This window comes from Terrapene carolina, unplaced genomic scaffold (genome assembly GCF_002925995.2).
Source record: "Terrapene carolina triunguis isolate 2854851 unplaced genomic scaffold, T_m_triunguis-2.0 Scaffold33911, whole genome shotgun sequence".
Taxonomy (NCBI): domain Eukaryota; kingdom Metazoa; phylum Chordata; order Testudines; family Emydidae; genus Terrapene; species Terrapene triunguis.
This window is the reverse complement of record NW_020698262.1, coordinates 11,610,673-11,624,838: the sequence shown is the minus strand read 5'-3', so window position 1 is coordinate 11,624,838 and position 14,166 is coordinate 11,610,673. Positions and strand designations below refer to the sequence as shown.

At 42.5% G+C, this 14,166-nt stretch overlaps 1 protein-coding gene across 2 annotated transcripts in view; it reads right to left on the bottom strand.

The window, feature by feature from the left end:
- The window catches only part of LOC113409654 (protein BANP), a 251,306-nt gene that overhangs the window by 145,928 nt on the left and 91,212 nt on the right, over positions 1-14,166 (bottom strand). For both annotated transcript variants that reach the window (XM_026663811.1, XM_026663812.1), the window contains exon 7: positions 5,872-6,111. In XM_026663811.1, the coding sequence (XP_026519596.1) occupies positions 5,872-6,111 (240 nt within the window). The remainder of the gene's footprint in view (positions 1-5,871; positions 6,112-14,166) is intronic.

Below are 14,166 nucleotides of genomic sequence, written 5' to 3'. Positions count from 1 at the left end.
CTGGTCAGCATTGCTGACTGCGCCGTTAAAAGTCCGGTCGGCGGTGCAGCAGGCCTTAGGTAGGCTCCCTGCCTGCCCTGGCTCCCCGCAACTCCTGGAAACAGCCGGCATGTCCAGGAACCGAGGCCAGTGGGAACTGCAGGGACAATGCCTGCAGGTGTGGGCAGTGGGCACCGCACAGAGCCGCCTGGCCCCTCTCTGCGCCTAGGAACTGGATATGCCAGCCACTTCCGGGATCCATGGGGAGCCAGGGCAGGCAGGGAGCCTGCCTTAGCCCCGCTGCGCTGCCGACTGGGAGCCACCTGAGGTAAGTGCCGCTCAGCTGGAGCTCGCACCCTGAACCCCCTCCTGCACCCCACCCTCCTGCCCGAGGTCGGAACCCTCTCCCGCACCCTAACTCCCTCCCAAAGCCCGCACCCCAACACCCTTCTCCAGCCCTGAGCCCCCTGCTGCAGCCCGCAAACCCTCCCGCACTCCAAACCCCTGACCCCAGCCTGAGCCCCCTCCCGCACCCAAACTCCCTCCTGGAGCCCGCACCCCCTCCTGTACCCCAACCCCAGCCCTGAGCCCCCTCCCACACTCAAACTCCCTCCCAGAGCCCACACCCCACACTCCCATCACACCCCAATCTACTGCCCCAGCCTGAGCCCCCTCCTGCACCCAAACTCCCTCCTGGAGCCCACACCCCAACCCCAACCCTGAGCCCCCTCCTGCACCCAAACTCCCTCCCGGAGCCTGCACCCCGCACTCCCTCCCGCACTCAAACCCCTTTCTCCAGCCCTCAGCTCACTCCCACACTCCAAACCCCTCGGCTCCAGTGCAGAGACCCCTCCTGCACCCAAAATCCCTCATCCCCGGCCCCACCCCAGAGCCCACACCCCCAGCCGGAGCCCTCACCCCCTCGCACACCTCAACCCCCTGCCCCAGCCCCCTCCTGCACTCTGAACCCCTCATTTCTGGCCCCACCCCAGAGCCTGCACCCCCAGCTGGAGCCCGCACCCCCTTCTGCACCCCAACCCTTGACCCAGCCCAGTGAAAATGAGTGAGAGTGAGCGACAGAGGGAGGATGGAGTGGGGTCGGGGCCTCAGAGAAGGGGTGGTACAGTGGCGAGGCCTTGGAGAAGGGGCAGTGCGGGGTCAGGGCCTAGGGGAAGGGGCGGGGCAAGGATGTTCGGTTTTGTGCGATTAGAAAGTTGGCAACCCTAGTCATTACAGATATGCAGTCACCCACACGCTCACTTACGTTATAGACAATTAATAAACAAGCTACCAAAAGGGAATTTCATTTTCACTCACTTATTACCAGTGATGATATGCAAGTTTACAGCATGAAATCATTACAGCTGAGCCAGTCACATTAGTATTGGACCCCTTTTTGGATAGGTTACTTGGTCCCCTCGCCCCTATTCAGGGCTGTAGTAATTTTATGATGCCTTGGCTATGTTATTTTAAGCCTCACAAACCACACAATCACTTTCAGATTCCCTAAACAAACTCTATGTGGGTATTCTTGCAACAGTCTATATTTAGGGAGTGTATTTTTCTTTTGATGCATGGGGATTTGTTCCAGAACAAAGGCAACATGTTAGTCTAGACACTGAGTGGAGCCAATAGACCTCTGTTTTAGATGCTGTAAGTACCCCTAACTTCAGTCAATGCTACTTTTACAAAGAATCTCCCTTTTAAATTATATCAGCTTAGTCGTATATTGCCAATATGATCACACACTTTCACTTAAGGAGCCTCATTTTCAAAAGCCTGCTTTGCAGATACAAATCTGGTAATTGCACATACAAAGAGCACTTAGGGCTACAATAGTCCGATTTGCACACCTCAATAAGGGGGTTGCATGTGCACTTTTTGCAAGCACACTGCTTCCTCCCCCCCTTCATTTTATGAACAAATTTTCAAACAAAACCTATTTAGGCTTATAAAAACTTGTGAAAATAATAGTGTTACATGCAGTAACCTAGAAAAGTACCATTTACATTGCATAAGTATCTGAAGAGGTCTCCAAAATTTGCAAGAACAAAATTATCTGTAGGTCTTATTAGCCCTTACAGAGCCACCAACACATTTTATACATGATCAAACAACACTGTGAAAGCCTTTAAAGGCTTCTGTTTCCCTTACAGACTGAACCAATGATAGGCCACAATGCAGCAAGTCCAACAGGATATTTCTAGTTTAGCCCACTGGTCCCCACCACAGTAGTCAGGTGACATCACCACCAACAAAATGAGGCCATTAGGAGCGTACTTCCCAAACTCAGTCCAGCCTGAAGAAGGAACAGTGCTATCAGGCTCATTAGCAATCACTTTCCACAGACTTTCTCCAGGTAACTCTGCATTGTGCTAGCAGAAATATAATGATGCAGTATTGAATTCCTCCGAAAAATTCAAACAGGCTTTATTTGTTGTTTTTTTTTTTTTTTTTTAAGATTAAAGTTAGCTGGCATTCCAAATAATAACTGCACACAAAAATATCCCAGTACGTTAATTTATTCCCATTGTACTGCTCTGTAGGTGAACTACATAAAATAATTTCAGGAATGCATAATTCAGTCTTCTGCTCCAAAGTTTGTAGCCTATAAAGCTTGTTTCAATCAGGAATGTTGCTCATTTTTTTCAATGGTTCCCCATATAATTCCACGTTAATATTAGTATTTCTGTATACTTAAGACCAGTGGCTTTCAACGTTTTTTAGGCCGCATACTTCTTTCCAAATAATGTAGTCTACCATGTACCCCCATCTGAGATAGTCATAATATATCTATGATTAGATTGCCAAGTCTTACTAAATTAAATGCATTGTCTACCATTACAGGATTTTTCTCACTTACTCCCTGACAAGAGCTCACACACTCCTAGGGGTACATGTACCCCAGTTTGAAAACCACTGCTTTAGACAGTATGGATAGCAGAGGTACCCAATATGTGCTATAGCTTGTGTCAGGATTTCAACTATTCAGAAGGCATTTGCAGGTTTACCTTGCCTGAAATGTAAACTGTAAACTATACTTATAAAGTCAACTTGGCTGCTGTCATCAAACAATTGGTTGAGTAATCCCCTGCTAGTAACCATAGTGTCATATCAGCATGGTGCCTACTGCTTACTCAAATAATCAGGTTGTCCATCACCCATGTCTAAGAACATTTCAGACACTTTATGTACCATAATCTACCTCCCACAGCATCTTAGTTACCTATAAAGCTACAGAAAAAAACTGTCTATATCCCTAACATACATTGCAAAACTGTAGGCCTGTGATAGCCTCCTAACACTCATCCTGACAAGGAGAGACAATATGAACCATAGTTCAAACATGAACCATATCATCCAAAGAGTTCCTATCTTGAAACCACACACTTTATGATATTTAACTTTTCCCTAAAGTAGGGAAACATTTGTGTGAACTGCAGTGAGCCTGCTACAATTTCCTTCGTCTCAATTTGAGTGAGGTCCACCCTTTGAAACGATACATACTGATAAAAAATAAAATGTGTTTGTTCCACTTGGAATTTATAGCCAAACCATCCAGACAATCCACACTCCCCATTTGTTTCCAGCTGGTCAAAACTGAGATCCAAGCTCATATTATTTTGATTACGTGAACTGTATTTATATTTCCAACAAAAACAAGTTGATTTTTTTTTCATTATTTCAGTTATCACCATGATTGGTATTTCTCAACTAGAAATGTGCTACATTTGGTATGCTCTGTACCTGTGAACTGTATGAACTCAGAGTGGCTTCCTAAACCAAAAAGAGAGCTCAAGAGATTTCTAGGAAACACCCACTGCAGACTAATTTAAATTGGTCCTTTAGGATACTCCCATAAATAGAAGCTAAGAAAACATCTGTCTGGTGGCAACAGCAACAAAAAACACACCCAAATCTTACAGAATGTAATTTAATTTGATCATTTGGGATAGCTGAGTACAATTCTAATGTTACTTCTAATGTTTTCATAACTTAAAAAACAAATCCAGAGTTTGAATATTCACCAAGACTATTCCCCATAAATGTCTTTCTACTCAGCCTACCATGGGCTATGAGAAACACAGTGAAAACTGTCATGATATAACAAGAATCTTTAAAACCTGCAATTCTCTATGTTTCCAGATCCTATCATTACGCTGCTGACCACAGTAAATGGAAAGAAGCATTTTAGTTTGTATGTGGTGTTTCTAAGGACTGATCCACCTGCCTCCTACACTACAGCAGCATAAGATCTATACCCACAACATGTTTCTAAATAAGATAATTGGCCTAATCCTGCTATCAATGAAGTCAAGATAAGTGTTTTCAATTATTTCAGTGAGAAAAGGATTGGGCCCAACATAAATGGACAGTCTCAGCCCAGCTCTTTGGAAGACGATTGTGCTTCAGCACCACTGTAGGAGCAATTTCAAACGTCCTCTATATTCCATCATGCCACCTACATTCAGCTGTCTGTCCAAAGAGTGAGACTGGCAGAAGCAGGGAGGCAGAGCATTGTCTACAACTCACCCGAAGGAAAATACATCTGAGCTGACGCCTGAACACATTTTGAATTTGATGCACTTTTTGTCCAGGTTTTCCACTGACTGCAAGTTCTGGAATCTACTGTCACTTAGCCTGCTAGCGAGGTTTCCCTAGGATTAGCTAGTTTGGTACCATAGAGGGGAGGGGAGCAGAGCATGTTATTTGGAAGATAATGTCTGCTGTTAAATCAAAACCTTGCAAAGTATGCTCAGTGTTACATGGGGGAATGAGCATAAATGTCTGTTACAAAAATAACTCAAGAAGTAACATAATGAAGTTACTTTTTAGAGCAGAACCACACTTCACAAAACATAGATATTAGAAAAATGAAGTTGGACCATGACTTGGAGATATCTTATCTATCTCCTAGAACTGGAAGGGACCTTGAAAGGTCATCGAGTCCAGCCCCCTGCCTTCACTAGCAGGAGCAAGTACTGATTTTGCCCCAGATCCCTAAGTGGCCCCCTCAAGGATTGAACTCACAACCCTGGGTTTAGCAGGCCAATGCTCAAACCACTGAGCTATCCCTCCCCCCGGGACTTGTTATAAAGTGCTGTAGTTCTTTAGAGCTACCCCCTCCCCTCCCACATAAAAATATATTATTTAAAAACAAATGTGCAGACCAAAATAACTGCAGAGTAAAGGAGGAGTTGGTCAGATTGATGCATGACCTGCCTGACCGTATTTGTAGGCTTGGGCTGCTGCCTAGAATAATGTTACCAGGTCAGCCAATCATCTTTCCGGGATTGTACTTCCTATAGTGAAATTCAAAATGGAGCCACAAAAAATACAGAGCATGGAGCAGATAATGCAATATCTGAGCAACAAGCAGGTGGAGGTGATTAGCTGCATTAATGACTGCACATAGGTGCCACAGCAATGGAAGCTTTATTCATACAGAAATTAGACTAAATAAATTAGAGGCATAGATGGCACCAGAATAAATAAGATGGGCTCCACTCTTATTTCAGTAAAGGGCAATCAACATTGTATCTAATGTGTGATGTCCAGAGGACAATGTAATTACTATGGGTTGTTGGTTTTTTCGGGGGGGAAAGAAGACCAGAGAGGGGGAGAAGGAGAGGCAGGATTGGAGTCAAGAGATGCATACTCCTTGTTGTTTATACAAATACCTGAGCAGGTAATAACATTTGCCATTACTGAGAAGAAGGCCTACCCAAAAATATTGAGACAAATAAACCAAAAAAGGAATGTGCATGAACATTTTAGAACACTTGGTTCTAAAGATTTAGCTGTTTGTCTCTTTTGCTCTCAATTGTCAGACAAAGCAGATGGAAATCTCTCTATATAGCACAAGATCAGAAACTTCAGTGTTATACTCACAGCGAATCCCATAAATCATGAGAGGATCAAGCTGCTTCTTCCCATGCTTCCCTTGCCCTGAAAGGTTGGAGATGGCCTGAATTTCCCGGTGGAAGAGATAATCTAGCAACGTCAGTGCCATCTTCTCAGCTGTGCGGCAGTTGGTGCTGATATGCAGCATGTCAGCTGGGGTTATGGGGCAACGGACTCGCATCTCAGGATTGTTTTCATCTCCAAGCCATGTCCCATTGGGGTAATCCTCTAAAAACAGAGAACGAGGAAATTCTAAGTGATTGCAAAGCTGCAAGAGTTATATTTAAAATGTATAAATATCATCAGCTCTTCCCATTTTTTTTATGTTCTCCATTAACTTGTTTCAAAGCTCATAGTGACTGGCTGGCTCACAAGATTTGTAATGGATAAAGAGTGTTTATCCAACCCACATCAGCAGTGACCAAAAGTGGTTACCATTAACAGCTGTTCTGTGGCCTGCAAAAAATGAGCAATTGATCTTGGTCCAGATGTCCAACTCACAAATGAAATTAAACAGTCTCTGAAGAGGCCAATGAGCAAAAGAACACAGAAAATCTTCTCACCCTCAGTCGTGCTCATTCAGCCCCCTCAAGATAAGGATCAGGGCATGTTTGTGGGGTAAAGAAGCTGAGATCTTAAAGTGAGCCACTTTTCTGGTAAGGCTTGTCCCTCCAACCTCATAAATTTGAATCACAATTTTCCCCTTAAGCAATGCAACAAGATGAGCTTAATCAAGGCTGACAGCTTGAGAAAATAAATAATTAGTGATGAGGGGTAATTTCCTTGATTAATTACTTAAGGGGTTTACCAAGGACAATTACTCAACTGTAGCTGAAGATCCCAAATGAAACTTTTTGTTTTGTTTTTTGTTTCAGACTTACTGAACGGTAGTCTGCATTATTTCCTAAACACGTCATTTACCAAAGGACCAGCCCCAGCACTGAGAATGAATCACCATTCATCTCTCTAGTGTCTCTTTCCTCCTGGTCAAGGGTGAGGTCATTAGCAGAAGAATAGGTATTCATTATACTGGCTGCCAGCGCTATACCTGGCTTATATTGTATCCAGAAGACCGTGGATTTTGCTCTTGCTCTGGCCTCTGATGGTTTGGGGAAATAAATACTCATTTTAAGCTAAGGGAAGCACTGAATTCTTAATAGAAATTAAATTTTGTTGGCAGTGCCAGAAGTCTGTGGATTCAAGCCACTAATCAGAAATTGGACTAAAGTTCAGTGTGGACACCAGAGTCACACCTGGAGTGTGGGATACAGCTGCAAGGAAATGTACAGTCCCTTTGGGTGAGATGCTAAGCCAGGCTGAGTTTGCTCGTTCCAGTTAAAATGAAATTTCCTATAACAATCTTGACAATATATTGGGAATAACCCAGTGGTCAAGCCTAACATTTCAATAATGACTGACACAGACTGTTTGGATTTAATTTCAATGGTCGCACAGCTTTGTGGGGTAAAAGGCATAAAGGCTGCTGACTTGGGATTCATGCCATTCATTCATGCCATGCTAGCATTGTATTGCTTTTTTACATATCTTCAAAAAGCGGTATAAATATGAAACAGATCTTTTAACTATATGATTTATTTTTTTAAAGACATGCATGTAGTGAAGTATTATGGTATATACAAAGGCACAAATGCCTGTTTTTCATAATCATCCTATTCATCTGCTAACCATGAAAAATTTCAGATGAATGAGCACTTCTCAATGTGAATAGGCTTATGTGACCCCTGAAAAAGCATTATCTTTATTTCCAGCTATTGGATTGTGTTAGTCTGCATTCCGTTAGATTATATTCCAGAAGCAAGCAATAAAATCTAACATAGGAAGAAACTCATGCTCTAAAGAATGCTTCTGAGACAAGATCTCTGGGACTGACTGATGAAGCAAGTATCAGATCCAAGTTGCAATGAATAGTTATAGTATGAAGTAAATGTTAAATTATACAGTATTGAAACAGAAATATCAAACGACCAAATATTTGTAAGTAAAGGAAAATATTTATCTCCACACATAAACCATTAATGTTATATCAAACTATTGTAGAGCATCAAAATGTGAGCATAATGTAATGTTATAATTATCTTTTTATTTAGACAAATCCGATTTTCCCTAATGAATTTGCTTGTTTCTTACATTTCTATCACTGGTCTAGAAAAATGAAGAACCCTAATTGTTTTTGTTCACATTTTTTTTATACCCAACCTGCAGTGCATTAGTTACACTTTGCAATGTGCAAGATGGCATCTGCGCGATTTGGTAGGAAAGTCAATTGCTCAGATTGATTATAACTTGTTCGGAATGCAACTATTCCTGGGATCTAATAATATTAGAAAAAAATATCCTGCTACTAATGATCAAACTGGACACACCAGGCAAAGCAGAGAAATGACTGTATGGCTGTGTTAGTTTTCCAATATATCTCCTATGTTTTTATTTTCAAGAGAATCTAGCAAACTTGAGAGAACTACTCTACAAACTGCTATCAGAACTCTTCTGCCTGATTTCAATTTAGCTCAAATGATTAAAAATATTTCTAATAATATAATTCATTACAATCGTAAAGCACCTTTCATCTGCAGCCATGCTAATGAATGAGCTCAGCATATATGAAATCAAAGACTTTTTCCATTCACAGAATAATGAAAGTTTACTAGTAGTACTGATTATAGAAGTTACAGCTTTTACTATGTGTAACTCTACTTTTATTGCTTACAGTTTGGGAGAGAATACAGCACTTGATTGTGCTGACCGATACAATAAGCCCTGCATAATGTTTTCAGCTCTTGCATTCAAATAGTACTTTCAGAATACTACATTAGATTCTCCCTTTGCCACTGTATCCCATAGCAGAAGGACTGGTAAATGTGAAATTCACCAAACAAAAAATGGCTTGTGTGGAACCTTCAATGGCCCTTTTACATTTCTAGTCAATGTTTACAGCAATTCTTTGATTCAATCCAAACGAAATCGTCTTGAACGTGTCAGGCTATTGCATTTCTCTGTGTTAGAGTGCTGCCTTTGAAATGAAAACCTTTCTGGACACTGATAGACATCTGGAAATGGTACCAAAGTGCTCCCAGTGATGAGAGATCAGTGGGTTAAAACAGCCTAGTATTTCTGCAAAGAAATTAAACTGACAGTATAATTAGTTTTCCTTTATTCAACCCCCAATAATTAATAGGGAAATTGCATCTCAGAATATACAGCAACTGAAGCATCTTCTGCTTTTATAAGGAGAAATTATCCAGAAGCTTTTTTTCCTGAATACAATGCACTTACACAGTACACAGAGGAGATACAGAAAACACACAAATATCTAAAGATGAATCAACATGTCATACTATCTTTAAACCGACAATATAAGAAAAACTGAAAAACCCAGGAAAGAATTATCTTAAAGCCGGAATGTTTTCAAGTTTGACTAGAGCTTACCCAAAGTGTAATTGAATCTAAATTCCACAACTATGCCAAAATATAAAGAAAAACAAATAACGTGGTGGAATTTTTTTCTGTAATCTGTGACAACAGATAATGTTACTTATAATATTCTGAATAACAATGATATCAATCACCAGCATTTCCTCTGTGGGTTGGGCACAGTTTTTTAATAATATAAGAAATTCAACTGTGGTACTAATTTGTTAAACTTTTTAACTGAATTGTTCATTTATATTTCATTTATATTTTATTATAAGTTTCTGTTGCTTAACAGGTCATTTGTGGGGTTTTCTGCCTTCTCTTAGAAAAACACCTATGTTGTTTCCTTTCCTTATTTTAAAAAATAGAAAATATTATTTTCATACCAGTGATCCCTGTAAGTACAATTTTATTTCAGAACCACAAAGTATATTGTGAAAAAGTTGCTACAATATTGTAGTGCTTTTTAAATTTATTTTAGTGTTTCAGGGCCTTATATCTTTAATAAAAGTGTACATAAAAATTCACGTATTGTAATCTTTAACATTATAAAATACATTGACTGGACACTTCAAAGGGTCTGCCAACCATTCAGATATAGGATACACATATGAGTTTGCAGTTTAGGCTACATATACATATAATATTGCTATACTAAGCCCCAATCTTGAAAACCTTTACATTCATGGTTAACTTTAAATTAACTTTCAGTTCAATGGTACTATTCACATGCTTTAAATTAAGCTCATGCATAAGTCTTTGCAGGATCAGGGGAATAATTAGCTAGCATTTGTGTTGCACTCAAACTGTATGAAGGCTATATAGCTACTACGTATCATTATTATATACATATGCATTATTATGTATACAGTATCATAGATGTAACAGGCACTTTACCCATAGAAAATAAGACAAGGTCCCAGCCCCAAGGAGTTTACAATCCATTTTGGTTATTTTTGTTTAGTTCATCTGCCAAGGTCTGATATGCAAGTGGTAGAGGAGAACATAAGAGTAAAGGTTAATGGTGGAAGAATCATAGAAACAATGGAGTTTTCAGAGAGGATTAGAGGACAGGGAGGTTGCCAGCCATATGGGAGTTAGGTGTCTGTTCCAGTCACATGAAGTGGCATGGAAGAATGAATGAGGGGATGGAGCAGTCAAAAGAAGAATGAAGGCCAGTGGAGTTGGAATGGAGGGGATTCAGAGGGGGATGATTCTGGCACACAAATACTACAGGGTAGGCAGTTTAGATTAAAAGCCAGATTTTCAGTTCCCAACACTGACTGCACTTTAACTGCAGGAACTACACATCCAATTAACCAATTATTATTATTTAATATGTATATTGTAGTAGCCAGTGGTCCCACTATGCCTTGCAATGTACAAAAACATATAAAGCCCTCGACTCTACCCCCAAGAGCTCAGAATTTTTAAAGATAAAAGAAACACAAAGGATGTAGGAACAGGGACACAGTCAAATATACACATGCATTTTTAAAAATAATGATATATTTACAAAAACATTAGAAACTTTCCCCATCTGCCCCTCAACCTAGCTGTCCTTAATCAGCTAATGTCTTGTATGCATGGCAGCAAAGGTGGGTCTTGAAGAGGGGATTTAAAGTAGGGGGCTTTACAGATATGTACAAAGAGAGTGTTCCATGCAGAAAGGGCTGAAGTGAGAGAAGCTGGACTGAGAAAGTAACAAAGGGGTGGGCAAAGCTGGCATTACTGATGGAGCAGAATAGGCGGAGGAGTTAGATGCATACTGGTAACTGATTATTGGCAAAGCAGTTACTATACGTGTGCATGCAGTTAGGCGTATACATTTATGTTTGGATCCACGTTCAGATCCTGAACCTCTTCTCCAAAATATTGGGGGGGGGGTGTTTTCAGATCTGGACTTTTAGGCTCATCACTACTTTTAAATACAGAGTTTTAAGACATGATGTTTCTGTCTGGCTTGGTCTCTTCACTAATTCAGGAGCACAGTTCATGACACTGATCAGAACATCTAGCTCTTCTCTGCTGTTCTTTCAAGATCATACATTTTCTTTTAGTCCCATTCTACTGCATAGAAAAGCAGCTTGCTTTTCAATGCCATTCTCAAATCCTTCTTAGCCATATTATATTAATTTCTTTCATCTCACAAGACAGTTGGCCACTCACTGTGACCAGAGACTGTACTGGCTTCAACAAGAATGTATGTGTGTGAGAGAGAGGTGGAGTGAAAGGGGTGTTAGGAGCTGTTGCACAAACATTTGTTGCTGTAGAAACAGAGTGGGGGACTTAAAACTTTTAGTAAAGAGAAACCCTTGCATCAAGAGAACAAAAAACAGACAAGGTTTGCTGCTGTTTCAGCCTCTGTGGAATACTTTCTGATGTGTGTGCGTGTGTGTTTTACCCGCACAGGGAGATGGTTGACCCTTAACTGTTACTCACTTCGTTCTTCTGGGATTCATTCCCTTAACTAGCTTGATATATGAGTATTAGCAATAAGACTAGAAGCAAAGCTAGGTTCCGCTCTCTCACTAGGTGCCGTCAATCATCCCTTTAAAACAAAGAAAAATAAAGTGAAACACCTGCCCATGTAAATATTTAAAGAATTAACTTGTTCCATTATTCAGAATAGTTTTATTTATTTTACTAACAAAGCTGGGTGCAATTCTGGCACTTGTGCCAGAGGAAAATGCCTGGTAGCTGCAGTACAAAGGCACAAAGCAGAATTAATCTTCTGAAAATAAACCAATTCCTACTCTACAAAAATAAACTCCTGTCTCCAGAGAAATTAAATAATATTTTGGCAGATTTGTAAGAGATTCAACTTTTTTTTTTAAATAAACCTCCAGCAATTAGGCTGACTCCTTTGCCACTGCAAGAGTTCAAAGTGGCAGTGATTAACGGAAAGACTTTAGAGTTCAGACTTTATTAACTTCCAATCCTAGCACAGTTAAAACCAGGTTTATGCTTGAGCATCACAGACTGAAAACAAGCAGTGAGTTAAAATCCAGGACTAGTCACATAACATGAACTTTACAGAAAAGAACCCAATAGAACTAGTTTTAAATGTATGCTCTCCAAAAGACTTTTAAGCAAAAAAAGTGACAGTTCAGGCAAAAGGAGACACACAAAAACATAAAACATGTTTATTCATAGAATAGGAAAAAACGGTTACTCACCTTTGCAACTGTTGTTCTTCGAGATGTGTTGCTCATATCCATTCCAATTAGGTGTTCGCGCGTTGCGTGCACGGCCGTCAGAGAATTTTTTACCCTAGCAACACCCAGTGGGTCGGCTGTGGAGCCCCCTGGAGTGGCGCCTTCATGGCGCTCAATATATACCCCCAGCCGACCCAGCGCCTCCTCAGTTCCTTCTTGCAGGCTACTCCGACAGAGGGGAAGGGGGGCGGGTTTGGAATGGATATGAGCAACACATCTTGAAGAACAACAGTTACAAAGGTGAGTAACCGTTTTTTTGCTTGCTCATATCAATTCCAATTAGGTGAATCCCAAGCCTTACCTAGGCGGTGGGGTCGGAGTGAAGTAATGTGGATTGCAGGACCGCTCTACCAAACGCGCATCGTCTCTGGCGTGCCAGATGACGGCACAGCGCGAAGCAAAAGTGTGTACCGAGGACCAAGTCGCAGCTCTGCAGATCTCCTGGATTGGCACCTGGGCCAGAAATGCCGCAGACGAGGCCTGGGCCCTTGTGGAGTGAGCAGTGACAGGCAGGGTTGGTACACCAGCCAGATCATAGCAAGCGCGGATGCAGGACGTGATCCATGAAGAGATCCGTTGAGAGGAGACCGGGAGGCCTTTCATCTGGTCCGCCACCACAACGAAGAGCTGGGTCGTCTTCCTGAACGGCTTTGTACGCTCAATGTAGAAGGTGAGGGCCCTACGGACATTGAGGGAGTGCAGCCGCTGTTCCTGGCGACTGGCATGCGGTTTTGGATAAAAAACTGGGAGAAAAATGTCCTGGCTGATATGGAAGGCCAACACCACCTTGGGAAGAAAGGTGGGTGAGGCCGAAGCTGCACCTTATCTTCATGAAAGATCGTGTAAGGTGGTTCCGAGGTAAGGGCTCTCAGCTCGGAGACATGCCGCGCCAACATGATAGCGACAAGGAAAGCCATTTTCGAGGAGAGGTAGAGGAGGGAGCAGGTGGCCAGCGGCTCGAACGGGGGCCCCATGAGTCTGGAGAGGATCAGGTTAAGGTCCCATGTGGGGACTGGCTGTCGAATCTGGGGGTAAGGAGAGTCCAGGCCCTTGAGAAACCTGCCAACCATGGGATTGGCAAAGACAGAGTGGCCATCCACACCCAGGTGAAAAGCCGAGATGGCCGCAAGGTGAACTCTGACAGAGGATGCCGCCAGGCCCTGCTGTTTTAGGTCCAGGAGATACTCCAAAATGAGAGGCGTGCCACAACCGGAACCGGCGACGGGAGTTGGAGCGATGCCACAAGTATAACTGGTGCTGCAAGTATGACCGGCACCGCGAAGGAGCGCGGTGCCGGGACTGCGAGCGGCGGCAGGAGAGGGAACAGTGCTGTGGCTTGACCGATGGTGCCAATGGGTGGATTAGGGCCGGCTTGCCCTGGGACAGTGCCGCGCATAGAGGCACCGGGGCCTTGGCGTGTGGCTGAGGGGATCCCGATGCCATCATGGCAATAAGATCTCTTGCAGCCGCAAAAGTATCCGGGGTAGACGGCAACTGGACCTCAACCACACTGCGTGTTGGGGAGTCCAGCGGTACCTGACTCAGCGACTCTCCCTTCGGGGCCGGAGTCAACGGTGCCGAGGTCGTAGGCTGTGCCCCTAGGCGCTCCCCTCCGGGACGCATCTCCACGGGT